The sequence below is a fragment of the Durio zibethinus genome, chromosome 4 (assembly GCF_047325235.1).
Source record: "Durio zibethinus cultivar Kanyao isolate XHJ-2024 chromosome 4, ASM4732523v1, whole genome shotgun sequence".
Taxonomy (NCBI): Eukaryota; Viridiplantae; Streptophyta; class Magnoliopsida; order Malvales; family Malvaceae; genus Durio; species Durio zibethinus.
The window spans coordinates 34,794,503-34,820,923 of NC_143165.1; the positions used below are offsets into that span (position 1 = coordinate 34,794,503).

The 26,421-nt window shown below is 32.7% G+C and overlaps 2 protein-coding genes and 1 pseudogene across 7 annotated transcripts; 2 read left to right on the forward strand and 1 right to left on the reverse strand.

The window, feature by feature from the left end:
• Window positions 1–341: 341 nt before the first annotated feature.
• Window positions 342–2,044, forward strand: LOC111287617 (F-box protein SKIP28-like). The gene is made up of 2 exons (XM_022878271.2): window positions 342–729; window positions 1,370–2,044. Exons 1-2 carry the CDS (start codon window positions 367–369, stop codon window positions 1,979–1,981), a joined length of 975 nt encoding a protein of 324 aa, XP_022734006.2. The 5' UTR covers window positions 342–366; the 3' UTR covers window positions 1,982–2,044.
• Window positions 2,045–3,057: 1,013 nt separating this feature from the next.
• Window positions 3,058–7,712, reverse strand: LOC111287553 (glucan endo-1,3-beta-glucosidase 3-like). Of its 5 annotated transcripts, XM_089760023.1 has the most exons (5): window positions 6,200–6,266; window positions 5,846–6,046; window positions 4,124–5,377; window positions 3,680–3,707; window positions 3,058–3,570 (listed from the first exon to the last, which is right to left on the reverse strand). In XM_089760023.1, the coding sequence occupies exons 2-5, from the start codon at window positions 6,042–6,044 to the stop codon at window positions 3,414–3,416; spliced, it is 1,638 nt and encodes a 545-aa protein (XP_089616149.1). In that variant the 5' UTR covers window positions 6,045–6,046; window positions 6,200–6,266; the 3' UTR covers window positions 3,058–3,413. The 5 variants fall into 5 exon arrangements, with proteins under 5 accessions (XP_089616149.1, XP_089616151.1, XP_022733913.2 ...); XM_089760025.1 differs by lacking the exons at window positions 5,846–6,046; window positions 6,200–6,266 and adding an exon at window positions 7,098–7,712 and having other exon boundaries at window positions 3,680–3,755; XM_022878178.2 differs by lacking the exons at window positions 5,846–6,046; window positions 6,200–6,266 and adding an exon at window positions 7,098–7,675.
• A 4,798-nt stretch (window positions 7,713–12,510) lies between these two features.
• LOC111289031 (mediator of RNA polymerase II transcription subunit 23-like) lies at window positions 12,511–22,981 on the forward strand (annotated as a pseudogene). Its single transcript, XR_016341896.1, has 13 exons — window positions 12,511–13,238; window positions 15,253–15,487; window positions 15,768–15,985; window positions 16,231–16,450; window positions 16,642–16,922; window positions 17,546–17,629; window positions 18,328–18,422; window positions 18,800–18,962; window positions 19,053–19,300; window positions 19,851–20,021; window positions 20,178–20,291; window positions 21,171–21,319; window positions 22,767–22,981. The product of XR_016341896.1 is annotated as a mediator of RNA polymerase II transcription subunit 23-like (transcript).
• Window positions 22,982–26,421: the final 3,440 nt, after the last annotated feature.

A 26,421-nucleotide genomic window follows, 5' to 3' on the forward strand; every position in this document is an offset into this window, starting at 1 on the left:
AACTAGAAAACTATGGATCACATAATCTGGAGCTCAACTCTTGGCAGCATTAGCTAACTTCCTTCGAGGGCAAGAAAGAAAAATGGATAACATTTTGACAAACCCTTGCCGACTTATTACAATGAAAGAAAACAAATGGCTTTTTTTCTTTTTGTCTGAAAATATGAAAAAAATTATAAATGCTGAAATTTAAATTTTAAATTTTAAAATTGCCAATATTAGATATTCCCTTCCTGTCAACTTCATTTTATTTCTCTTTTTTTTTTTTTACAAGTTTTGGCATATTATGATTTTACTTCTTTGTTAAGGATGACGGTCTCTCTATATATAATTCCATCATATAACAGTTCCTACCACCAAAATATTATGGAGATTGAACAGAGCAAGGAACATGCACCCCTTTCCCAAAAGGAATTCTGTTCTGAAGAAGAGGGTCCAGGGTCACCCCACGAGGCTTTGTTTCTTGTCTTGGCCTACCTTCCTTTATTTGAGCTTCTTGCCATGAGTGAAGTTTGCAAGTCACTGAGAGAAGCAGTGAACAAGGATATACTGCCATGGCTAAACATAATTGTTGAAAGGCCTTTGAACGTGCGGTTGACTGACGAGATTCTGACGAAAATTACTTCCAAGGCAGATGGTAGGCTAAGAACCTTGGCTCTAATGAACTGTGCCAGGATTACTGATGATGGGCTTCAAAGTGTAATTGCCAAAAATCCCCTTATTAACAAGGTAAGAAATTTGACGTCAAGAAAGTTTCTATTTCCATTTGTCTTTTGATTCCACATAAATGTTAGAATAGCTTTATACCTGGTTTAAAGTTCTATTACCTAGAGCTAGAGGCCAATCATTGTGTTTCCCTCAGGATATGAATGGATAGGGTTTCAGTGGCAGGGATTATTTCCCTTGTCTTAGATGTGTCAAAACTCTGACCAAACTCAACTCTAAAGTACGAAATTTTTTTGATGCACAAGTATGGTTGATGGATAGCAAAAGAACATCAATGGCCATTTAAGGGTGAACATCCATGCTTGTCCATAATGCATAATATCTCCAAAGGTTTCGGACAGATTTGAAAATTTTTTATGTGTCCCTGTAAAATTTTGATAATTCATATATTTATATTAAATTTTATAAAAAATTTATGTTAAAATTCATATTAATATAAAAAATATTATTATTTTTATTTTTATTAAATTTATATATAATTTTTGTTAAAATTTTAACTCATATTATTTTTATATATTTTTTATATTATATTCGTATAATATCACTTTGCTCCAAGGCTAAGACTACAATCTTTTAGCAGCAGTTAATAGAACTTTTAAAGTAAGACATTAATATTATTATTTATTTTTTTATATTGAGGCAGCTGTACCTACCAGGTTGCACTGGCTTAACCCCAAATGGAGTAATAAGAGCTGTGCAGACACTGTCCGTACACCAGCACAGCCTCGAAAGCCTTCAGATAAACGGCATCTACAACATGAACAAACAACACCTTGAAAGGCTTCAATATTACCTTCTAACAAAGCAAATACAGCAGCAGGTTCAGCAAAAGCAGCAGTCTCTCTTTTATCATACTTACAGAAAGTTTCAAGCATATAGATGGGAAGAATTTGGCCCAATTATCGATGTGGAAATCTGTCCCAAGTGCAATGAAGTAAGGATTGTTTTTGATTGTCCCAGGGAGGATTGTAAAAGGAAGAGAGATCATTCACTGTCTGCTTGTAGGATGTGCAAGTTTTGCATTCCTAGGTGTGAAGAATGCGGGCTGTGTGTCAAACCCGGAGAAGTGGAAGAGGCTGTTTGCTCAGATACTCTCTGCTCAGATTGTTGGATTCAGCTTTCGAAATGTAATTTTTGTAACAAGCCATGCTGCCGGCAGCACACCAGTCTGCAGATTAGATCTAGGGGATCAACTGGTTGGATTTGCGTTGTTTGCCATGAAACATTCCTGAGTTCGGATGATGTTGAACAATGACATTCCTTGCATGTCTATCATTTTTCTGACTTACACTATAAATTTCCTTTCTCTGCCGGCCTATCCATTCAGAGTTTCCATCAAAAGCAACTACAGAATAGCCCCCACCTACATTGGGAAAGAACCGAGTAGGCAGCATCTGACTGATCCAATAAATACCTTGAACTACATATTTTAAATGGACATTCCACAAATCCAGGCAAGTTACAACAAAATGTACCTCAACAAGATATTTTGATGAAATGAATATCTTGAACTACAAATCGAAATGGATACTGCAAATCCATTCCAAATAAGACCAGTCGTGATATGCTTGATTTAACTGAAGATATTTTTGAAAATAAAAATTTGGGAATTGCTTCAACAAAAGCACTAAATTACTTACCTCTAATAGTTATATACATATTTTGACACTCGATATTCAATAATTAAAAAATAAAATTATTGATAAATGTATAAAATTAAGCATAAAAAAAATATATTATGAAAGTTGTGCCAAAAAGAGATTATACTTTGATAAATGAGTTTGTTATAAGCAATTTTTTGAAAAAATTAAGTATGAATACAAAAAATGATAAAAAGATTGTGTTTAATGACCTATTTAGCATTTAGCATTCTTGGAGTTCATAATTTGCATAATGAGTTATACACAAAATACTATTAAAATGTGAAAAATTTTTTCATTCATCCAAATTTTCAAGCTTGAAATTCATGTTCTCAACTGCAAACTATTCATTTGAACCATAAGAACTTGTAGTGCACTTTTGAGTATCAAACTATGGACTACAGGGGCGGTGCCTTATCGAGGAATGTCATGAACATCATGCTCTTTTTCTTCTTACTCTACCTACATTTCAATAGTATTTTGTGTATAACTCATATTATAATATGCAGAGTATAAAATCCAGGAATACTAAATAGATCATTAAACATAATTTCTCTATCATTCCTTGTTGATACCCAATAATCTTATACATCCACCAATAATCTTTGCTTTTTACTTGTTGAATATTGAGTACCAAAGCATGTATAGTTATAAGATGTAACAATCTATCATGCATAGGCAATTTAGTGGCTTCTGTCGGAAAAACTCTCAAATTCTCATTCCCAAAAATGTCTTAGAGCTAAAATCAAGCATATCACACATAGCATTTGTCTCCTTCAACCCAATGTACCTAATTCAATAACATAGCTACACAGCAACAGTCTTGAATAATCCTTTGGTTTGTTTGTACAGAATCCAATGACAATGAACAACTCATCTTAAAACTACTTGCTGTCCGTATGTTCAGCCAAATTTGCCACTCTGGAACTCAACTCCTCTTAGGAGAAAACAAAATTGGGTATGCTGCAAGTATTCCAACTGAGACGTAATTGAATTTTTTGGAAGATTTGAAATTTGTTAAAACCGAAGGGCAAATACAAACAAGTTCTACAAGAAAACAGTACTCATAAGTAAAACACCTATTATCACAGAGGTTGTGAAAGAACCATTCCCATAGATATATTGCGATGGGCAGCCTGAAGTCGTAGAGTTTGAGGAAGGAACAAGTGATGTGCCATTTATTACGGTGCCGTTTTTTCCAATACTGCAAACAAAATTAAAGTAACCTCATCAGATTTCTTCAAAGCCATCATATATGAATCATAATCATGTTTGAAAAATAAGTACTAATATTTACGAGCATCAGTGCATACCTTCCAGGAAATAAACATGAACCGTAACCTGCACCGATAGAAAACATAACTAAGTTAATAGGTGTTATAAGGTAAACTATTAACTTCCTTAGTGTGCCTCTTTTTTTTATGTGAGAAATGACAGAATGCAATCTCATAATCATGTTCTCAGTTAATAATTGAATAAACACCACAAGTGCATCAAGTAATTATTATACTTTAAAACATATTGTAAAAGCCACCTTGATTGTAGTCCAACTAGACTCAGTTTCCAACATGTCTTGGAAAGGCCAAATTAGCAGCATGTAACAATGATTATACAAACACCGGTGAATGTGTGCATCAAGAAGTTTGATAGCATTAACCAGTAATGTTGCCAGCCCATCAATTCTCAAAATAAAAAATTAAAATGAAAAATTATGATATCTAGGGTCTTATTTATAAGAACCAATATCAGTCAAATACTTGGATCAGTTGTAGTGATGGTAGCCACCCCCTTGAAATCACAGGACCCAGGAGACTTGGCCATCTGCTGGAAATATGCATTGAAAGCATAAGTTGAATGAGAAACCACATTATCAGGCTCATAACATGGATGCCCCTGCAACAAAGGCGAGCAATCAACTTTCCCTGGTCCACAAGCCCAATCAAGAGCTGCTTGTAACATCTTCGGATCAGCACCCTCCTTTGCAACACAAAAAGTTTGGTTTGTAGTGTCATTAGCCAAAACAGTACCAGCACCTGTCAAGTGTAAAATATAAACGGGTATTCCATTGGCATCAAATAGCCCCCAGTTTTTTTCTGAGACTGATCCAGTTCTCAAGTCCTCATTGTAAAGCTCATAGATGTAAGTACTGACAGCAATCCCAGGGTGTTTAGGAGTCCCAGTGTTGTTAAGCACATGCTTGATCAAGTTACTGTTGTATGTATTCGCATTTTCAACTGTAGCATCGGGCTCAGATGAATCACCCTTTGAAGGCCAACCAGACTCAGTTACTACAATCGGAATGTTGGTAATATTTAAATAAGACATTGCAAAATATGCTGCATCAACAACAGCATCAAAGACATTAATGTAATGCAGGAGTGTGTTAGCATCAACGGCTTCTTTGTTAGGTGGGAGAGGACGGAAAAGTGCATAGTCCAATGGGATCACGCCATTTGATTGCATGTAATCATAATATGGATATACATTGAGCATAAGGTATGACCCCGTAGACTGCAAAAATTTTAGCAATGGAACCATGACTGGATCCCATGAACGATTAAAGAAAGCTTGAGAAGGTGGAAAAGAGTCCAGAATAATCGAAGAAGAATGAGGAGTAGAGACTTTGATTTGACCATCAAGATTAGAAGCAACAAGGGCAGAGTGGATGAACTTTAAGGCATAAACTAGGACTGGAGCAGCATTTGGTAGTGCAGTTAAAACTTCAGATCCGACAGCTATTGCTGTGATGTTGGTGGCAGGGGCATAGGCTATAACATTACGAGCTACCCAGTTGGCTGCAGTGGCATTTGACTGACCAATACCAAGGAGTTGGTCATTGGGGACAGAGACAGTCACCTGGATGCCTGTGTTGGCAAGTGCGAGGAGCATGGCTCGGTCAGCATCATAAAGCCTGACATATCTGATATTCTGAGCCTTGAGAAGGGCCACCACTTGAGTGGGGCTGGGCATGTCAGAAAGGTCTGTACCAATGTTCACACCGATAAAGGCCTCTGCATAGAGAGATCCACAGGCAGATGTTAAAACAAGTATGTTATCCATGAAAAATGAAAGGTCTTCCATCTTGATAAGAGATTAACAACGTTAATGACCACAGCAGTTGCAGAGAAGATTGCCATGTATGCAAACAATAGGCTAAACCAAAGGAAATTTAAAGAATTAAAGCACATTGAAGAATAGGGTGTTGCAAATATGATTCAAACAACTAAGATACAGAAAAAAATTTTCATTAACTCAATTAACTACAGAAAACTGCAATTCAATCCCAAAAGAAATAGATGTTAAAGTTTAAAACCAGGAATCTTTAATTTCTTTCATCCAATCATTTCAGCCACTAGATGGAGAATATTTCATCATATTAAAGCAGCATCTTAAAGGCTTCTACATAAAGTTCAAGGTCAATTCCACACTTCAAATATATAAAGATCAATTTCATTAATTCATTTAACTTTAGGACCAACCATCTCTAACTTCAATCACATATTTCCCATTCAGCAGTAAGTCTTGACTCATCGGTTCCAAAGTCATTTTCAGTAGAAGCAGAGAAACAGAAGCAACAATGTTGTATTTGGAGCAAAATTGTATATAAAATAAAAGTAGCTGGAAGGTGGGTAACATATCACACCATACAAGCAGCACCATCCTCCCATACTTGTCCATTTCTGGAGGGTCAAATAGAAATCTAACATCAGTTATAATTTTTTTTCAGTATAATTCTCCTAAAAATTAAAGGAAACACACAAGGAGACATCAGACAGGTCATAGCATCATCATCCATCATAAATAATACTAGAGCAAATGAATTGATAACTCACCTGACTACAAGAATACCCAACAGTTAGATGTTTATCCAAGATTCTATATTAAAATTACTTCATTATAAGAAACGGTTCAGGGGGGGTGATGGGCCTCTTCATATATTATCTTTCTACTATTAAGATGACAATACTACCCTCAAATGTACATTTCCAAGGATGCCAATACCTTTATTAGCATTTGAAGCCCTTCCATAAGGTTACTTTGGTCCTAAAAAATATTCTGAGGAAATGTAGTTTAGACAGGTAAAGGACGGTCCATGAGCTGGGACGCATTGTAGTTGAGATTCTCATTAAAGATGGGGAGAGGAAAGATCAGAAGCGTTTCCAACAAAGGGAAGGACTTTTCTACAGAGGCTTCTGCTTTGACAGGAATAGAGTTAATACCCAAAGGGAAAGACTGTTCTCTCTCTCTCTCTCTCTCTCTCTGGAACCATCATTATTTCCAGTTTCCACAGAAAAAAATTTTATGGTAAAAGAAGTAAGATTGTGATTTCAAACAACAAAACCAGATTAATGGCCCACAAAAACTAAGAAAATTGAAATAGCAACACTTACATACAGCTCAAATTTTTTAAAAATCTAAAATTTCTAGTCGTTCAACTAACTGGAAGATATATGAGACAATAGCAAAAGATGGGAAAAAATTTATAATAACCAAAAAATGTAGAGACAAACTAGAGGGACAGACAGAAACAAGAGGCATAGAGAAATTTTATTGAAAACACCAAAAAAGGAAACAACCTTTCACTGAAAGAACAAATGAAAAGAAAAATATCAATGAGTTAGAGAGAAACAAGAAAGATAAAACATAGGAGAAGTACCCACAGAAACAAACACATAAATACAGCTAGGGGTAACAAATGATAAGTATAACCACAGCTTAAAAGAAACGTACTATCATCACCAGAAACAGCTGAGACAAGCAACAGCAAAAGCAGCAGGAATATAGCCATTTGAGTAAGCAAAGCTTGAATCTTCAAAACGATACAAAGCTATTCAGTTCAGCCTCAAAAGAACCCACAAAAAAAAAAACAAACAATAAACCCAGAGAAAAAAGAGAGAGAAAAAGAAAAGGGCGCTCCTTTCGAGGTTTTGGAAGCAGAAATGGCAACGAGTGGTGAACCGGAACAGTGACGAGAGGGGAGTTTAGTTTATTTGCAAGGAAAGAGAGGCTTTTATTACTGGCTACTTTGTACTACGGTTACTGAGCCTAGTTATTTGATGGTTGCATCAGAAATCAATGGTCCAGATTTAAATGCTGTGCACTGTAAGCATTAAGCCTACCACAGGAGAGCACACATCTGGCTTTCGCTTTTTTAGATTGTGTCTTGCTGTTTGTGTTGTGTTCTTTTGGGGTCAGTATTAATGCATAGCAGAGTCACAATCTTTGAAGAAGTACTGTCTTATTGATGACGTGGCATGACAGATTGGATTGAAAGGCCATATTCTCGCAGATCTCTCACTCATTTTTTTAATATTTCTCAGTTTTTTTTTTTAGGGAATGTTTCTCTTTTTTTTTTTTTTTTTGTTTGTTTGCTTCTGTAACTGGAAAAAGAGCTTTTCCAACTGAGAGGGATAAATTAATAATGGACACCTACAATAGAAATATATATAATGCAGCTGTTTGGTTGCTGAGAAAATGCTCTGTTCAGTAATACGGCATGGCTTGCCTATTTGGTAACGTATATTATTTATCTCATTTATTTCAAAGGTCAAGGAATTATTGGAAAGATATTCTGTTTTAATGGCAGTGAAATGCTAAAAAATAATTATAAAATATATTTTAATTCAATATAAAAAAATCAAATATTAATTAAAGATTTGTTTTCTTAAATTTGTTTTAAAAAATAATTCCTTAAATATCATATAAACTAGTATTACAAAGCATTAATAACGTTTTTTCAAATTTTATTTGGAATAATAATTTTTTAAAATGAGATATGAATTTAACTTTTTAAATATAAATTATATATACGCTTACTATTAAATTAAATGTTTGAATTTTCATGTAAAATTTTAAAGACAAATGTAATCTTTAAATTATTACAAGACTTCATTTGATATATTATTTTTATATGTATATTATTATTTTCAGTTTTATATTTATATTATTATTATATAAAATGAGAGTAATTTAGTTTGCAGGTTTGATGTCACAGCTTAGACAAAGTCAATTCAATTGATGAGATTATCAACAAATAAATAAAATAACATTATAGATACAAATTTAATAATATATTAAAATAATAAAAAGTCATTGAATTTTATTTTTTTTATTTATATTTTTTTGTCAGAATATTAATTTCTATGTTTTTACTAATAACAACTTAATCTTTAATATGTAAACAAATTCTTGATTTATATTTAAATAAATTTTTAATATAAATTAATATTTTTTATTTAAATAAAAATAATGACTTATTTAAATACAAATATACAATAAATGCATAGGCTTTGTTTAAAAAATAAAATAATTTAAGGATTTTTTAATATTTTAACCTATACTTAACTTATAAAGCTTTATTTCTTAATTGAGTTAATATTTAATCCATACCTAATTCTCAGCTAATATGAAACTTCTTAGTTGAATTATATTCAACCCACATTGTAACACTCAATTTATCTCAACATATATATTTAGAGGCTTTTAATTAGTTAAATTTACATATTCATTTTAAATTTGAAACATTAAAGTTTATTATGTTTTGATTATTATTTTTATATCCTTTAAAATTATATTAAATTTAGCATATAAAAATTTGTATTATTCACTTTTTTTTTTAATTATGTAGTTATACATTATTATGTAAATTGATATAAGTTAAAAAATAAAAAAAAAACTATTGAATTAAATTTTTTAAATAAATTTTTATACTCTTATCATACTCAAATAAGTCATTCTCTTGTTATTGATATAAATTTTTTTGTTTTCGTGTCAAGAGAATTACTGTAATTTTTTTATTTTCTCTAATCAAATAAAAATTAACTCTTCATATAAGTTAATGTTTTATTTTAGGCATTTCTGATGGTGAGAATTAGATGTCTTACATGTATGATATATTATGTTAATAGATTATTTATGTACAAATTATATATATATATATATTTTTTTAAGTCACGAAAAATTTAAGAATAAGAAAGATTATTCGTTTTCAAGACTATGATAACTCATCAACTTTCAAGAAAATTTATAAATTTTTTAATACAGATCATCGATCAATAAGAGACTATGAGGATTCACACTTGAGTATTTTATATTCAAATCTTAAACTTTAATCATTTGCATAAACTCAAATTATATGTTAAAATGTTCATGATACAAATTAAAAATTTATTTAAATATAAATTAAAAATAATACATAATATGATGTAATAAAAGTGTAATAAATTGTATAGTATGTAAATTAATAAAATTGAAGGATTTTTTTTTGGTTATTTTAACCATTAATATATTAAGATAAGAGAACATTTATAATTTTATTTGTTAAACGAGATTACGGGATAGATATGTGCATCATGGAATTAATAAGGTTATTAAATTATTATTATTGTTCATAAAAGATCCTATGCTCAACCGACTATAAGGAAGTGTACCCGAATTGATCGGTCTTTTAGTTTGACGTCTACTTTCCTGGCTCGTCTTCTATGACAACGACTGAATCAGTTACTCTCACACAAACGATGGATTAATAATACGTGAATTTCAAAAGCCTAGAGTCCGGAGATGAATCGAAAATAGAAAAAAACACGAAAAAGAAAATATCGATCAAAAGCAGAGATCAATGGCAGATAATTCCCGAAACTACCAGTTCCACCCTGCCCGAGCCACCATTACCGATCTCTTTAATATTTACTTAGGAGTACTACTTTATTTTTTTTTATTTTTTCTATCTTTTTGTTTTTAAATTTCTTATTTCTCCGCTAAAACTAAGTAATTCTTTTTCTTTTCTTTTCTTTTTTTAAATTTTGTTTGCAGAGAAATAGCCGCCAAAAAGCTGATGATTCTGTTGGAGAGCAACCGTAAGTCTCGTTTCTTTGAATTTTGATGGAGGTTTAATCGATTGTTTTTGTTTTTTAATAATTAACTTAAAATTTTCAGGAACAAAACCCAAAAGCGTGTGCTCGCTCTTAACGGAGAGCTTCCTCCTCGAAACGAACAGTTCCTTTTAGATTTTGAGCAACTCCAGAGTCAGTTTGGTGTAAGTTTTTCACATTTTTTAACGATCAAATGTCGTTTTACGTTTTGTGTTTTGATTTTTGCTACTGTTTTTTTATTTAAGCAAATAGCAAGTGGTAACAGTAACAGTCAAATGGCACCTTAAGTAATCTGTGACAATGAATTTTTAAATGTTGATTACTTTTATTCGTTCATGCTTTGCCGTTCTTGTCAGGATCAAAATCAGTTGCGGTCTGTGACCGAATCTGTTCTAATATCTTTGGTTACTCAGTGTAGTAGTCATGCACCACAGTCGGGAGTTTCTTCTTTTTGCTTTGCGTAGCTTGTGCGGCACAGGCTACATTAATTGGGATACCCTTTTGCCCTCCCTTCTGTCTTCAGTTTCCTTTGCAGAAGTGCCGGTGGGTCAAGGGAGTTTCTTCTGTTTCATCAACAATTTTATCATATTCTGGGATTAGAATTCAAATAACGATTTAATAATAAAATAATGATCACAAAATTACGATAACATCATCATTCGTCATCATTATTGAAAGAAATATAATTAAAAAATTTATTTACAATTAAAACGATACGTAACGATCATAAAATAATAACATAAAGAGAAATAATGATAATAACGAATTGTTATTATTGTTATTCTCGTTTTTGAACTCATGAATCATCGGTTCAAAAAAAATAAAAATTTAATATTATCAAAATAAATCAATAAACTTGCAAAAATAAAAATAAAAATAAAAATAAAACACAAAATCTCAAGTCTTTAATATCAAAATCAATTTAAAAATAAGTTAAAAAAATAAATAAATTATTTATCAATCATTCAATCGATACTTTAACAGCAATCTTAACTTAATTTATAAATTACTCAAATTTAAATTAATTTTAAATTTTCAATCAACATTTAAGATAAAAAATATAAGAAGAGAAAGTTAAATTTTTTTTTTTTATAAAATTTTTATAAAATTATGTCTGTCTGTGAAAATTTGATAGAAATGAATGAAGTATTTTGTAGGTATTAAGTAAGTGATAATGATAAAAAGATTTCAAAAAAAATAAGGGACGAAATAAAAAAAAGGAAAAGAAGAAAAAAATTCTCGAGGGCCAGAAGAATCACGAAAAAGACAAACAGAAGAGAGTGCCTGGGTTTGCTGAGATTAAACAAAATTAGGGAATATTGGGACACGTGGGTGGACGGGGGATTGAGTGAGTTCAGATGGAGTGGGGGGTGGGACGTTGGCTTGAGAGGGGGGGGGGTTAGGAGATGAATTTTTTTATTTAATTTTGTAATTAATTTTTAATTTTTTTAAAGATAAAATTTAATTAAAGGTTTTAAAATTTTATAATTAAAAAAATAAGAGATTAATAATTTAATATAATATATAAATTTTAGATGAAAAATTTTGATAAACTTTTTTATATAAGTTAGATGAAAAATAATTAAAATTAAATATTATATTTTAATTTTGTTATATAATAATTTATGATTTCTTATTTAAAATTTAATAATTTTTTTATTATTTTGATATTTATATTATTGTTATTTGTTTATATTAGATTAATTTTCATTATTTTTGTGTAATTATTAAAGATTTTATTTATAATATAATTATTGAAAGTAATTTGTGATAAAAAATTTTATATCAATTAGTGTATTAAAAAAGATTAAATTATTTAATAAATTTAATGTTTTATGATCTATTACTTTTATTAAGATTAAAAATTAAAAAATAAAAAATATAAATTTGAAATTTTTATTAAAATATAAGTTTGAAAATTATTAAAATATAGATACTTGATATTTAATATATTAAGTTTTGTTAATATTTGATTTCTCTAGAATTAATATTGATTATGAACTTAATTGAAAAAGATTGTGGATAAACTAAATATGAATAATTTATTATAATCTAAATAAAATTATGAATAATCTTTTTAAAAAATAAAAAATATAAAGTGTCATAAATTATTTTTAAAATCATTAAATAAAAATTTTTATAATTATAATTATAATAATTATATTTTATAATAATTTATGTAAAATTTTTTTTATCTTTTATATAAAAAAACGTAATAAATATAATGCGATAAAAAACGTGATCACGATTGCTGTTAAAATCCATAGACTAAGATGATACCATCTACTAATGTAAATACTTCTAATTTTCAGTCCGCAAATCGTGTATCTGTTTTAACTTCGGTTCAGGTTGTTGGGTGTCCAGCACAATCTACAATTGAACCATCTTCTGGTGCAACTTTATCCCCTGTAAATCCATCTGATATTTCGTGCAATGGCCAACTGTCTGCAACTAGGATGAATTCATCTATAAGAATTAACGCTATAAGCAATTTACGTCAGCTATGTTGCAAGATCATTTTAACTGGGCTTGAATGTAATTTGAAACCAGTGACTCAAGCTGAAATTTTCTACCATATGCTGAATTGGCTGGTTAATTGGGATCAAAGACAACATGGGAATGAGGAATGTGATGGAAAGTCCTGGCGACCGGACAAGGCTCTAATTGAATGGCTGCACAGTTGTTTGAATGTAATTTGGCTGTTGGTTGAGGAAGATAAATGCGGAGTGCCCTTTTATGAATTACTTCGAAGTGGTTTGCAGTTTATAGAAAAATCCCTGACAACGAAGCATTGTTTACACTTATCCTGGAAATACGTAGGAGGAGAGATATGATGGCTAAGCATATGCAAATGTTAGACCAACACCTTCATTGCCCAACATGTGGAACTCATCGAATTTTGTTGCAGACAACTCCTAATGTTTCTGTTGAAGCTATAACGAACTTGCTGTATTCACCAATTACATATCCAAGTGTGCTTGGAGAACCACTGTATGGAGAGGTAATGACTGTTACAAATGCCCATTATAATATCTAAAATTTAGCGTACTTCATTAAATTGAAATGTTCTCAAGTTTCCATTAGTTTCTTTTGGCAGCTTTATTAAAGAGATGTTAGTCTTTATAATTGTTTGTTATGTAATAGTGTGATTCAATGCTATGTGTTGGAGGTTCTTTCCAGAAAAACAACTTTGTATTCTAATCTTTAGTTATATGAACGATGAATTTCAGTGATGGACAATGGTGTGTCTTATTTGAAAGAAACGTGCTCTTTTGACTGCAATGGTATGATTCTCAGAGCCTTAACTCAATTCTGCCCATTGACCTATTGGGATAGCTTCCTTTGAGCTTTGCCTGCCCTTTAGTAAATTCTGACTCACCCTAGGAAAGTGCTAGCAACAACAGAAAGGAGGGGGGGGGGGGTCAATGAAAGTGCTGCATCTGCTCTCTTCTTAGTCAATGGGCAGCAGGATCAGCATAAAAGGGAGAATCTACTTCAGATAACCCTACTTCTGCTAGGCAGCCTGTGGAATGGCCAAAAGCCAACCTTTCTGATATATTATCCTAGCTAAGAATAGATTTGGTGGGGAAAGGTGGAGGGAGGGGGGGGGGGGGAGAGAATAAAAAATCTGGGCAAAACCATTGTTCTTCATCATACTTTTGTTATCAAAGTTTAGAATTCCTCCAAGTTGCTTTAGGAAATGCATTTCAGATCTATCAGGATATACATCATGAAGCTCTGACATCTGGTGTTTTATGAACCCTTTTTTAAGGAATCACTTAGGATTCTTATTTCTACTTATTGGCATTTTGAAAGGTTTAATTGTGATTTCTGATTAAGTGCAGTTGATCCTTTAGAGGTCATAAGTTTTGTTTTGATGTTATTTTTCGTTAAATCCTTCTTGCTATTAATTGATTTGAAGCCTCCGCATTGGTTTCTCTCGGTGTATGTTTGCCTAATGCCTGTAGATACTTTGTCCTCCTCTTTTATGCATCATTCTTTCTAATGAACTAGAGAGTTTCTTTATCTAGAGGAAGACTAAATGTTAAAATGTGTCATTTCAGTCTCAAGTTTGATTCATGCTAATCTCTCCCACAAAATGGGGAAAGGATGTCAATTTTTTCCATACTATTTAATTTGCTTCAATTTGATAAATTCAGCTTCTTGTTGAAAACCATTTTTGTTTGCATGTATGCTTATCACAGTTTTGTGCCAATCCAAGAATATATTTATCTGTTAACGTAGTTATGTTATTTGTATGTGTACCTACGTTGTATATTTATAAGCGTTTTCTATTTTTCTTTATTTATGACTTGTAAACTTGCTCTGTGTGTACGAGAGAGGGAGAGAAGGGAAAAGAAGTGTGCACGCGCACATGATACTGGTCAAGACTCAACTTTCAGGTTCGTGCAGTTTTAGGATTCGGTATACACTCATTTGACATATTTGATTAGCTTATTTATTACGGTTTATAATCTTGTAAGATATTGTCTGCTCTGATTTTTTTGACCTTACGGTTTTATCTTATAAAAGACGCATAGGCTGTGACATCTTTTTTCACTCCAATGAGGACCCACTTACCTCGGTGGCATCTCTCAAAGTTGGCTCTAATACTTTTTATCACGAGTCGAAACTCAATTTTCACGTCCGCGTGGCTCCAGGATTAAGGCATGCACTCATCCAATGTTTCAAATCAATTTATCTATCACGGTTTACACCTCTATGAGTTATTGTCCACTCTAACTCATTTGATCTTTATGATTTTATCTTACAAAAAGCATCTCACATGAAAGCAGTGTGAATCTTTATATTTCAAAATCAACTTTAGCATTCAACCGACGTAAAATTCTTAGCTTCATTTCAGGACCGTAACACTCGCACATATATATTGGGTTGGAGGGACTAATTGTGGTCAGTATGGTTTCTTTTAATAGGGACAAAGGGGTGGGGATGTAGGGTTGTAAGAACAATATGGAGTTGGCATTTAGTATGTACTAATAGTTTCTTTTATGTAGGATCTTGCAGCTTCTATCCAGAGGGGTAGTTTGGACTGGGAGAGAGCTTTACGTTGTATAAGGTATGCTATTCGCTCTACTCCTTCTCCTGATTGGTGGAAACGTGTGCTTGTTGTGGCACCTTGATACCGAGGTTCCGCCCAAGCGCCTACTCCTGGTGCTGTTTTTACCTCTGATATGATTTGTGAGGCAACAATTGATGGAATTGTTGAGCTTTTGAAGTTGACATATTCAGGCAATAAATTCTTCCCTATATTTATTTTTTGTTCTTTTGGTTTTCTCAATTTAAAGAGTCAGTAATCATTATCTTTCCATTAATAATTCCTAGGCGATTGATTCTGTTTTAGAACTCTTTCATGAGTTATAATGCATGTGTTTGGTGCTAGGTGTTTTTCAAAATTTATCTTTTTATCACTGCCAGTTCCCCAAAATAGCAGTGGGGAATATGAAGGAATTGAATTTTTAGATATTCCTCAATGTCTCACACTTAGTTTTTAACATTCCTTTAATTGCAGAGTTAAATTGCTGGCAGGAGTGGCTTGTCTTCTCAGATATATTCTTCTTTCTAATGAAAAGTGGATGTATTGATTTTGTTGATTGTTTTGATAAGCTGGGCGCACGCTTTACAGAGAGTGATCACCACATACTTAATACTAATCATGTTACCTGGCTTCTTGCACAAATCATTCGGGTTGAGCATGTCATGGCTGCTTTGAATAATGAATCTAGAAAGGTTGTTTCTAAATGGAAAAGTTCATTGCCTTTCTTCTTTTAAGTTTGATCCTACTTGATGAACTTTTATATCTTGTTCAAACATGAGGGGATGTTTATATTAAGGGACACTTAGTCATAGTCTCATGAAATAAGTGTATCTTTGATGCTAAGGATTATTATTCTCGGCATTAATTACTTGTTAGTATTTGAGTAAATTGTATGAATCAATTTGCTTCAACTTAGGCCTTGCAATTCTTCTGCTAGGTGGAGACGACCAGAAAGATTCTATCATTTCATGGAGAAGATAGGAGCTCTGATCCTACTAATCCCCAAAGCATCCTGCTTGATTTTATTAGCAGTTGTCAAAACTTACACATTAACTTACGCATTTGGTCGTTGAATAAGTCAACCAGAGAATGTTTGAATAATGAACAGTTGCAGAAAGGGAAGCAAATAGATGAATGGTGGAGACAAGTGAGCAAAGGTACATATCATGCGCATTCTATTCTAGGTTGAATGAGTTTAACATGCAGCTATTATAGCTGATGAAGCTAAAGGTAACTCTGTCCTGCATACACTGTTTATTGCTTTGAGTGTGCCTCTAAAATTCATCAAGGCCTGCTTCATACTGTTTGAATAAACCCTAAAATAAAGCATGTTCTGGTTTTATTTTAGGGGAACGCATTATGGATTATATGAATATGGATGATAGATCAATTGGGATGTTTTGGGTTTTCTCCCACACCATGGCACAACCAGCTTGTGAAACTGTCATGAATTGGTTATCTTCTGGTGGAGTTACAGAGTTTTTACCAGGAGCAAATATACAGCCCAATGAGAGATTAATGGTGACGAGGGAAGTTAGTCCATTGCCGATATCACTATTGTCTGGCTTTTCAATGAATCTTTGTTTGAAGTTGGTCTTTCAAATGGAAGAGTCTTTATTCGTTGGGCAGGTAAGATTTGATGTTTCTGGCCTATGTAAGTTAGTGAGAGGGAATGGGATTTCCATAGTTCCAATTGATAGTTGGTTTCAAATGGGTTTTCTCTTCACTAGGATGACAAAATGGTTTAGAATGTTTTGTAATGAACCTACTTTCTTGCATAATGCCTTCTCTTGTATTAAGTTGTGTTTTGTGTTAGTGCTGGATGATTTTCATCCTAGTTGTTCTGGCTGTGAAATTTCTACTAGCTCTAAGCTAAAGCCTAACTATTGCTTGGTACACTACCATGCATAACTAATTTAGGGGATGTGAAGCAGATATATTAACAGTTAAATGCTTTCTTACTTTTGTTTCCACGTGCAAGAAAGACTTTGGTCTCTTAGGCCAAATGGTCTTTATAACTCAAGGTGCTGAAGTCAGAAAATATTAAAAAGAGACATGGGCAAAAACTATTGAAAAGGATGTTGCTTAACTGATCCAACTTAGATATGATCATTAATAGAATAGTGTAATGTAATTCATATAGTTGACCTCTGATTGTTGTACGCTTAATGATCTCTATTAGCTCTTGTACTGTTGGATCAGTACTGGTTTTCGAACTGTTTTTAGTGACTGATATTGATACTTTGGTGCAGATTGTGCCTAGTATTTCTATGGTTGAAACATACACCAGACTGCTGCTCATTGCAACTCATTCCTCATTTCATTCACACTTTAGTGTAATTTACTTTCCCTCTAAAGTTACTATTTCTTATTTTTTCAGAAGATTTCTTATAAGTAGAGGAATATTGTCATGCAGTTTTCTTTTAGATCTGTGGTATAAATTTATTGTTCGTCTGAAATGTTATTATCTTTCATTTTTAAAAGAAGCCTTAAGAGGTAATTGTCACTTTAATACATTTTCTTTAACCTCAAGCTAGCTGCTGGCTGAAAGTTCATCACCCATCCTACTAATTTGGGAAAATCATTTTGACTTACAATGACTTCATCTACCGATACATGTGTTTTTCAGATTTACTGACAACTCTTGCACTGTCATGACAGCTAAATATATCTTTTCATGATCATCGGCCACTTTTCAAGTGAACCAACAAACTGACTAGATGAAACAATTCACCCTTTATTAAACCAATTTCTAGAAAAATTTATATTATTGCACTAATATTTGAAATTTTCTTTCAAAACCCTTTGAACTATCCATCGGTAATTTATATAGGGCACTGTGGTGAGTTATGATCAATAAATGACCCCATGTAGTGGGAAAAGGCTTAGTAGTTGTTGTTGACTGCTGAAATTTTCCAATTTAGACCAAAGTTTGAGTCTATTTTCCTTATTCACTCTTTTTTAGGTTTATGAAAATATATATTGTTGCTTGCTAATACAATAATAAGATGTCTTAAAAATGCTATCTCTGCAGCATTTGATACAGAGGAATGCCTCTTTATTAAGCAAGCCTGGGGTGACTCTTTTGGCGCTTGAAATTGTGAACTATCACCTGCTTCCACTCTACAGGTGATCTTCTGCCTGGTTCATTCAGTAAAGATACTCCTATTCCCTCAACCTCTTTTGCCTTCTTCCACTCTACAACTGTAATAATGTTTAGAATGAGAACTGTTATCAGCTTGTCAGGCACTCCTCTGGATATCTATATTTCCAAGTTGCATTTTCAGAATTGAGCTTTCTGATTCCCGAGGGTTTCTGTGTCTTTTGCCCCTTGTTTACTTTTTTTCTTATTCCTTCTGGCAGTACTTAATAAGTTGTCATAAATGCTTAAGATTAGCCTCGTACTCTTAGGATTGTGGCAGCTTCAAATGCTAAGCCTTGGGATTTGGTCTTTTTATATGCAATATGATGATATCATATATGAGATTTGCAATCTCTTTTTGTAGGTACCAAGGGAAATGCAAAACTCTGATGTATGATGTTACAAAAATAATTTCTGCCTTAAAAGGAAAACGGGGAGATCATCGTGTGTTTAGGTTGGCTGAGAACTTGTGTATAAATCTGATTTTGTCATTGAGAGACTTTTTCTCAGTGAAAAGGGAAGGGAAGGTAAATGCCATTATCTCAAACCAAAAACTTTTGTTTTTCTCTCCTTTCCCTCGCTTAATTTAGCTAAAATTCTGAAATTGATTTTTGCAGGGCCCCACTGAATTCACAGAAACTTTAAATCGGATAACTATAATCACTCTTGCCATCACCATTAAGACACGTGGAATTGCAAATGCTGATCACCTACTTTGTCTTCAAACTATGTTGGATCAGATATTGGCAACTAGCAAGCATATATGGTCAGAGAAAAGACTGCATTATTTTCCCTCTCTCTTCTTCATGATGTCTTAATGGGACGGGCAAACAAAAGAGGACTGGCAATTCAAGCATGGCAACAGGTTCAACTAATTCATCTTTAAAAAAAAAATCAAAATTCTATTTCTTTTCTAGTTTTATTTTGATATCTTTTGTGAGAAAAAGCGATCCCAATGGAAATACAAGGCATTTGCTTAGCAAATATGCAAGGTGAATGTAAGAAGAAAATGAAGAAATAGTTAATTTCTCAAGCATTAGATATCTATAGAATTTTCATGAAAGGGCTTGTTAGATGAAAAGGAGAAAATCTAACGTGATGAGAAAATTCTCTTCAAAGCTATAGTTTTTTAATTCTATTGTTGAGTTCTTATTTCCTGTCATACTTTGAGAGTGAACAGATTATTTTAGACAGAGGGACACTGATATATACGTGTTTTTTATGAGTTTATAAAACTTGAAAATTTTTCTCGTTCCATGCACTTGTTCATCACTCTGTTGAAATCTTTTAGGTATTGCTTCAATGCATGTTTTTCTTGTTATTAATAGTTGTTGTCACCATGTTATCGTCATTGTTTTCTTGTTTGACTAGATTTCATGCAGCAGCTAATATTGGAATTTGTACTTATTTTGCAGTCAGAAACAACAGTGATTAATCAATGCACTCAACTTCTTTCATCATCTGCTGGTTCAAATTATGTTATGACTTATATCAGTCACAGTTTCCCTCAACACCGGCAATATCTATGTGCTGGTGCATGGATACTGATGCAAAGGCACCCTGAAAACATTAACAGTTGAAACCTTGTATGTTTATCTTGTCTTTTCTCACTTGACCTGGAAAGATCACTTGAATAGAATCATGCTGTCACTTTCCTGATATCTACCATGCAGTTCCTTTTTATCCTAAAAATTTCATTAAAATGTTAAAAGAACATTAATCTTCTGCAAAAATTGAGTCAGGCACAGGTGTTGAGAGAATTTTCACCTGAAGAAGTGACATCAAATATTTATACAATGGTGGATGTATTACTTCATCACATTCATATCGAGCTTCAGCATGGGCATTCCTTGCAGGTTTTGTAGCCATTTTCTCTTTAGTTTCATTAACTAAATTGTTGTCTTTGTTAAGCATTTCATCTGGTTTGCCTTTTTCAGGACCTTTTATTGAAAACTTGTGCGAACCTTTCCTTTTTTGTTTGGACCCATGAGCTAATTCCTTTAGATATATTGCTTTTGGCACTCATTGACCGTGATGATGATCCCCATGCCCTGCATATTGTGATATGCTTCTCTGAAATATTTGCTACTTTTCTCATGTAACGTTTGTTCATATATGCAGTTCTCTAAATTGATTGTTGTGGATAACAGTTGGCCTCATATAAGTTCCTGTTTTTGTTGTAGTCTTGTTTGGTCTCAATTTTCTGGAGTCATGACTAACTTGGTCATCTGAATGTTTTACTGCAATGAGCAGTAACAATGGTTCTTTATTGTTTTGTATTCTACATGCATATAACAGGCCTTTTATCCTTCTCTTTGGATCTTTAATCTGGAGGATACTCCTTCTGTTGATTGCTGTCTAAAAGGAATCTGTAAATTTTTTACTGCAACTTTGGTCTTGTGCAAGGCCTTTATTACTGAGTAGCATTGTGTACTCAAGTGTGATTGAGTCAGATTATCGTTAACACGCGGTTCTAGTAGCAGTTTGTTTACTTCCTAAAATTTTCTTTTATCCTTCTGTATTGACACTTGATTTTATTTCCTTGCTGACTATTCATGTGATGCCATCTTGGAGATTTTTGGAATAATTAATTTTTATCCTGATTGAGTTCATCTAGAAATTTGTTAAGTTTAATGCAGAAAATGCAGAAAATTCTTACTACTTCTAATTAAGGTAAGCTGTAACTTGTTATTGTGGCTGCATTGATTTTCTGATAATGTAATTATAAATTGCAGATAAGCTTACTTGAAAGGCAAGAGCTTCAACAAAGGGTGAAATTATATTGTAAGATTCGTGGGCCCCCTGAGCATTGGCTTTACACTGGAATATTTAAGCGCACTGACTTGCAAAAGGCCCTTGGCAATAATCTCTCATGGAAGGACAGGTGTTTTTTTTAATTGAAACACTCCTATTTAGAGTCTGAAATTTTATTTATCTGGTGATTACTAGTGCTTTGTAGCTAAACTGATATTATGGTTAGGAATGGAATATACTATGTGCCTTGTTGGTTTAGGTACTTAGTAAAGTATGTTGCTTTGTATTTTCTATTAAAGTATTGTTAAATCCCTTTGTTGACTTAAAGCATTCTGAGATTTGCTGAAATTGCAATAATTTAAGTCTGAAACTGTTTTAAAAAATTACAGAATATACAAAAGTACCTCTAAGGATTTGGATGAAGTTTTAGCATTTAATTGTTTTCAAGGTTATGTAGGTAACTGACTTGAATTCCTCATGAGTGACTAATTGGGGCAAGCAAAAACTGGCTAAGTTAGTTTTTAATCATAAGGTCAATGCAGATCCTCAAAAATCCTGCAAGGGAAACAATGTTGTCTTTCTATTGATACTGACGCAAAATAGGATCATGCTTATTGAAGGGTTAAACTATTAGACATCTGTTTTATTAGTTCTTATATATTTTTATGTGTTCAATTATTATTTTGGTATTTAAAGCCAAAAAATAAGTGGGTGTAGGAGAGATCTATTTAGTTCTAAATATACTTGAAATTCCTCCATTTCAAATTTGATTTGAACCAAAGATAGGGGATTTTTTAGGCTCTTAGATTTGTATTTAGTATTTCGTATTTATATTAGGATTAGGGTGTAACCTATAAGTACTTAATTCATTTTAGTTTCTAGTTGCTTCAAACAATGAGTTGAGTATTAAGCAGTGATATTTCCTTCCTTGGTTCTATCTCTTCTTTCCACAATTTCCTTTGTTTCTCCCTCCTTTCCCTGTTTTTCTTTACTATCTTCATTCTCCCTCTTTCATGCTCTTGCATTAAAATTAGATATATTCTCTTTGATTTACTACTTACATGCTGATATTTGAGAAAGAATCTTATTCCCCTTCCTCTCCCTCTTCCCCTCCGCCACCCCTCTCTCTCTCTCTCTCACACACACACACATACACGCACATGTACACGCGAACGCAAGCACATCTTACTCTCCCCTCTTCTGCATTCGGCTAATATATTCATTTTACTCAAATGAATTGATCATGAACCTAGCCATCCATTCCATCTTAAAGGGCAGGGGACTATTTCTGTCTGGTCTTTCTATTTTTAATAACTTCACAATTTATGCTAGATTACTACCTGTGGATTCTACATGTATACTGGGTTCACACCCTTTCTGCTTGCTTCTAATGATTGGTTACTTATAAGAAAATAATATTTAACAAATAAGACAATAAAATGTTATCATCCTGCCTAGTGGAGTTCAAACAGATGATACTAACATTCATCTATTGTGCACTTTCTGCTTTTCATTGTCAATAATTTTATATTTTAAACATCCAGATTTCTTATAATGAGGTCTATACTTTATGCCAGATTTCCTCCTAGACAGTTATTATTAAAAGTGGCCGTACCAACACAGTGGCATATCATTTTATGCTGACTTGCACTCTGATGTGATTATTCCATTGTGTATCGGGTAATATAGTTGCATTGCTTCGTTCTTTCTTCGGTAACCTCCCACAAGAATGGCTAGAGAGAACGCATGTCATTATTAAACATCTCAGGCCGGTAACTTCAGTTGCTATGTTGCGAAAAACATTCCGTATAATGGGCCCCTTGCTTCCAAGACTTGCCAATGCTCATAATCTTTTCAACAGGGTATAACAGCTTGTTTGTCATATCTTTTTGAATGCTTTTCTCTAGAGGAGTTAGGTTTCTGTTTTACTGGAGGCGTCTTCGTGTTTCATGAATTTTTCTTCTCAATTGCTCACCTAAGATTTGACAAGCTTTTGGTTGTGGAGGTTTTATCTTGAATATGAAATTATCACTTCATATAAAGTGTGACGTCCACTTTCGAGATTCTAAGTTAGCAAACTTGTTCTTTCAATGGTAATTTATCAACATGCTTGCACTGCTGTAGCTTGTAATCGCATCTACCCCTTTCATTTCTAGTTGATTTCTAGTTGTCCTTTGCTCTGGTGCATCATTAGGTATTACATTGCAAGCCCAAACAATTTAATAAAAATTCAATAATCATCCAAGTTATTATCGTCTTATTGTAATTAAATAAATCTTCAAATACCTATTTTCATCAATTAAGGTAAAAATAAATTTTTAAAGATTCGATTGGATTAAAATAAATGTTTACGGATAAATGATTATTGAATTTTTGTTCGAAAATCTTTTTGCCAAAAAAAAAATCCTTCAATTGGTTCCATCTACACCATACAAATAACAATTATTTTATCTTACTAGATGGCAATTGGGAATTGCTGCACATTTTGACAGATATGATGATGTTATTAATCTGAAAACGAAAAGTATATGGAATGTGAAATGAGAGGATAGGAGAAAGAAGCACACACACAGACATAGGAGAAAGAAGCACACACACAGACAGAGTGCAAAATATTCATCTCGAAAACTAAAGGTGTTAAAACCCTAAATCTCCAAATTATTACAGTGTTTAGACTTGTACATCAACCCCAAGAAGAGACTCTTTTTGGTGTTATAACAAATTATATGGCAAGATGATTTAGCAAAATGCTTATGTTCTAAATAAAACATCAAATAGGATGTTGACATGCTTGGATGTTTGATTCTGTATAGAATCTTTAGTAGAAAAAGAAAGGAAAGAGGACACCTTGGCTGATATTGTGGTTAGGTCACCAATTCATCTCTAAACCATTTGAGACAAGATTTGCCTTCCAACTGCTATTTGGGAGCATTCCCTTAATGACAACAAAAAAAGGTGCAAGTTCCCCATGTTTGTAATTTTGCCAAAATTTGATTAATTTGATGGAAATGATTGGGTGTCTTGTGATTTTATTGTGGACCTGTTCAAACATATTTTCTCCATTTCTCTACCACAACAAGCGTAGTAAGTCCATTGTTGTTCCTGGTTAGATTCCTTATAACTAATTTGCTTTTGTCTTTCAGGTTGTCTTTACTTTCAAATACGCTGGTGGATGTGTTCGGGAACAACTCCCAGCCACCAGTTCCAGTGGATGCGTCAGAAATAACGGATCTCATTGATTTCCTGTAAGTACTAGTTTTTTTTCCCCCTTGGTAGAAGGTTTGCTCTTTCCCTTATCTTTCCTTAAAGTAATTAGATATATGCCGTTCATGTTCTTTTCAGTCATCATGTCATCCACTTTGAAGGACAAGGAGGGCCTGTGCAGCCTACCAGCAAGCCTAGGCCAGAGGTGTTGGCTCTTTGTGGAAGAGCTGCCGAAAGTCTACGTCCCGTTGTACCGCAACTTCTATCCCACTTGAAGCCTGATATTAACTCTGCAATATATGCTGCTACCCATCCAAAGTTAGTTCAGAATCCCTCCTGACAATTGGTTGCCCACCGTCCTTCATAAATTGATTGCATTTTGGCCACACTTTTATCACCAAAGAAAGTCTGTACTTCACCGCGTCATCCGGTGTCAACGCAGAATCGAAGTGCTTTCCACCTTGATCACAGAGATAAGGGCACTATTTTGATTTTTGAGACTTGGACCCGGGGCTGCCGCTGTTGTTTTCGATGCCATTATAGAAAATAACCAATGGACTTTAGCAAAAAACTTAGACGTAGGTGCTTTCTGATCAAGTTTCAAGCATTGACAAATCAATAGCATTTTGTTCTGATTGATCTAGGTGTAGAGTTAGGTTCACGTCTTCTTTTTTTTTTCGCTTGTAAACCATTTTCTTAGCTGAAAACCATCTTTTTACGAAATTGAGATAATCATGTGTATAAATGCTGTGGCCTCGTTTTACGTCTTTCTCTTTCCTCTAGTGGGCACGACTGCTGTTACGTAAATGTGATAATTTAAAATATAATATAAAAATAAAATATAAAAATAATATGATTTAAAATTTTAATAATAAATATTATAAATTTAATAAAATTAAAAAAATATTATATCAAAATAAATTTTAATATTTTATATGATATAAATACACAAATATCTATCGATGATTCCTAAAATCTAGTAGAAAGCATGTAAAAGACTGAGGGTGTGGTCCGAAACAATGCATGAGAAGTCAACGGGGTTTTTTATTTATTTCTGCACATTAATCTTTAACTAGAAATGGGCCCGATGTGGGAGGTAATTTTTTATTTCAAAGGGACAAATATTCTTTGCTAATTATTTTGAAGAGAATATTCTTTGATAATTTAAAAGAAAAAGGAGTTATTATTTTATAAAATATACTATAAGTTGAAAATTATCCCAATTATAAAATTTTAAAAAATAATATTTAGGGAAAGGGAAGAGAGAATTCCTTAAAGAATATCCCCATTAAACGCTCGACATGAACCTAGCGAATTAATTTCTGACAAGAGGTTTTACTCGCTAGGTTATGGTCATTTTGGTTATTAAAATTATAATTACTCGCTAGGTTTTTTTTTTTTACTGGAATTTTGAAGTCCAATAGAAAATTTGTTTCTCATAGCAGTTATATTTTTCAATTTTATCCATGCTTCTTTTTTTATCCTTATTTTCTGGTACATTTGATTTTTTTTATTTTATATATATTTTAAAAATAATAATTTTATTAATTTAATATAACAATTAAATTTTATCAATTTAATATATTTAGACATTAAATATAAAAATTATTATATTCAAACTTTAACTAAATTTATTATATCAAAATTATTAGTCTAAAGTCTTTAATTATAATTTTCTCTTCTCATAATAATTTATCTCATTATTATAATTATTTTTATATCTAAATATATATCTAATTATTTATTTTAACTTCATCTCGCAATGACAATAACTAATTTCATCTCTTCAATTATTTTTAATTTCACACATGAATCCTTAACAAAGCAAGATCAAGGCATGCCAGGCAATTGCCATGTTGTCAGTTGCGGCCAACCCATTGCACCAATGATTGACGCTACACCTACCCCAGTTCCCCACCGACCGTCAGTTGTTTCTGGATATGGCAGGTGTTAAATTGTTAAAAAGAGTTATGCTTTTCCTTTGCTCGATGAAGCACATGGCTGAGCATGAAATGAACCAGACATTTG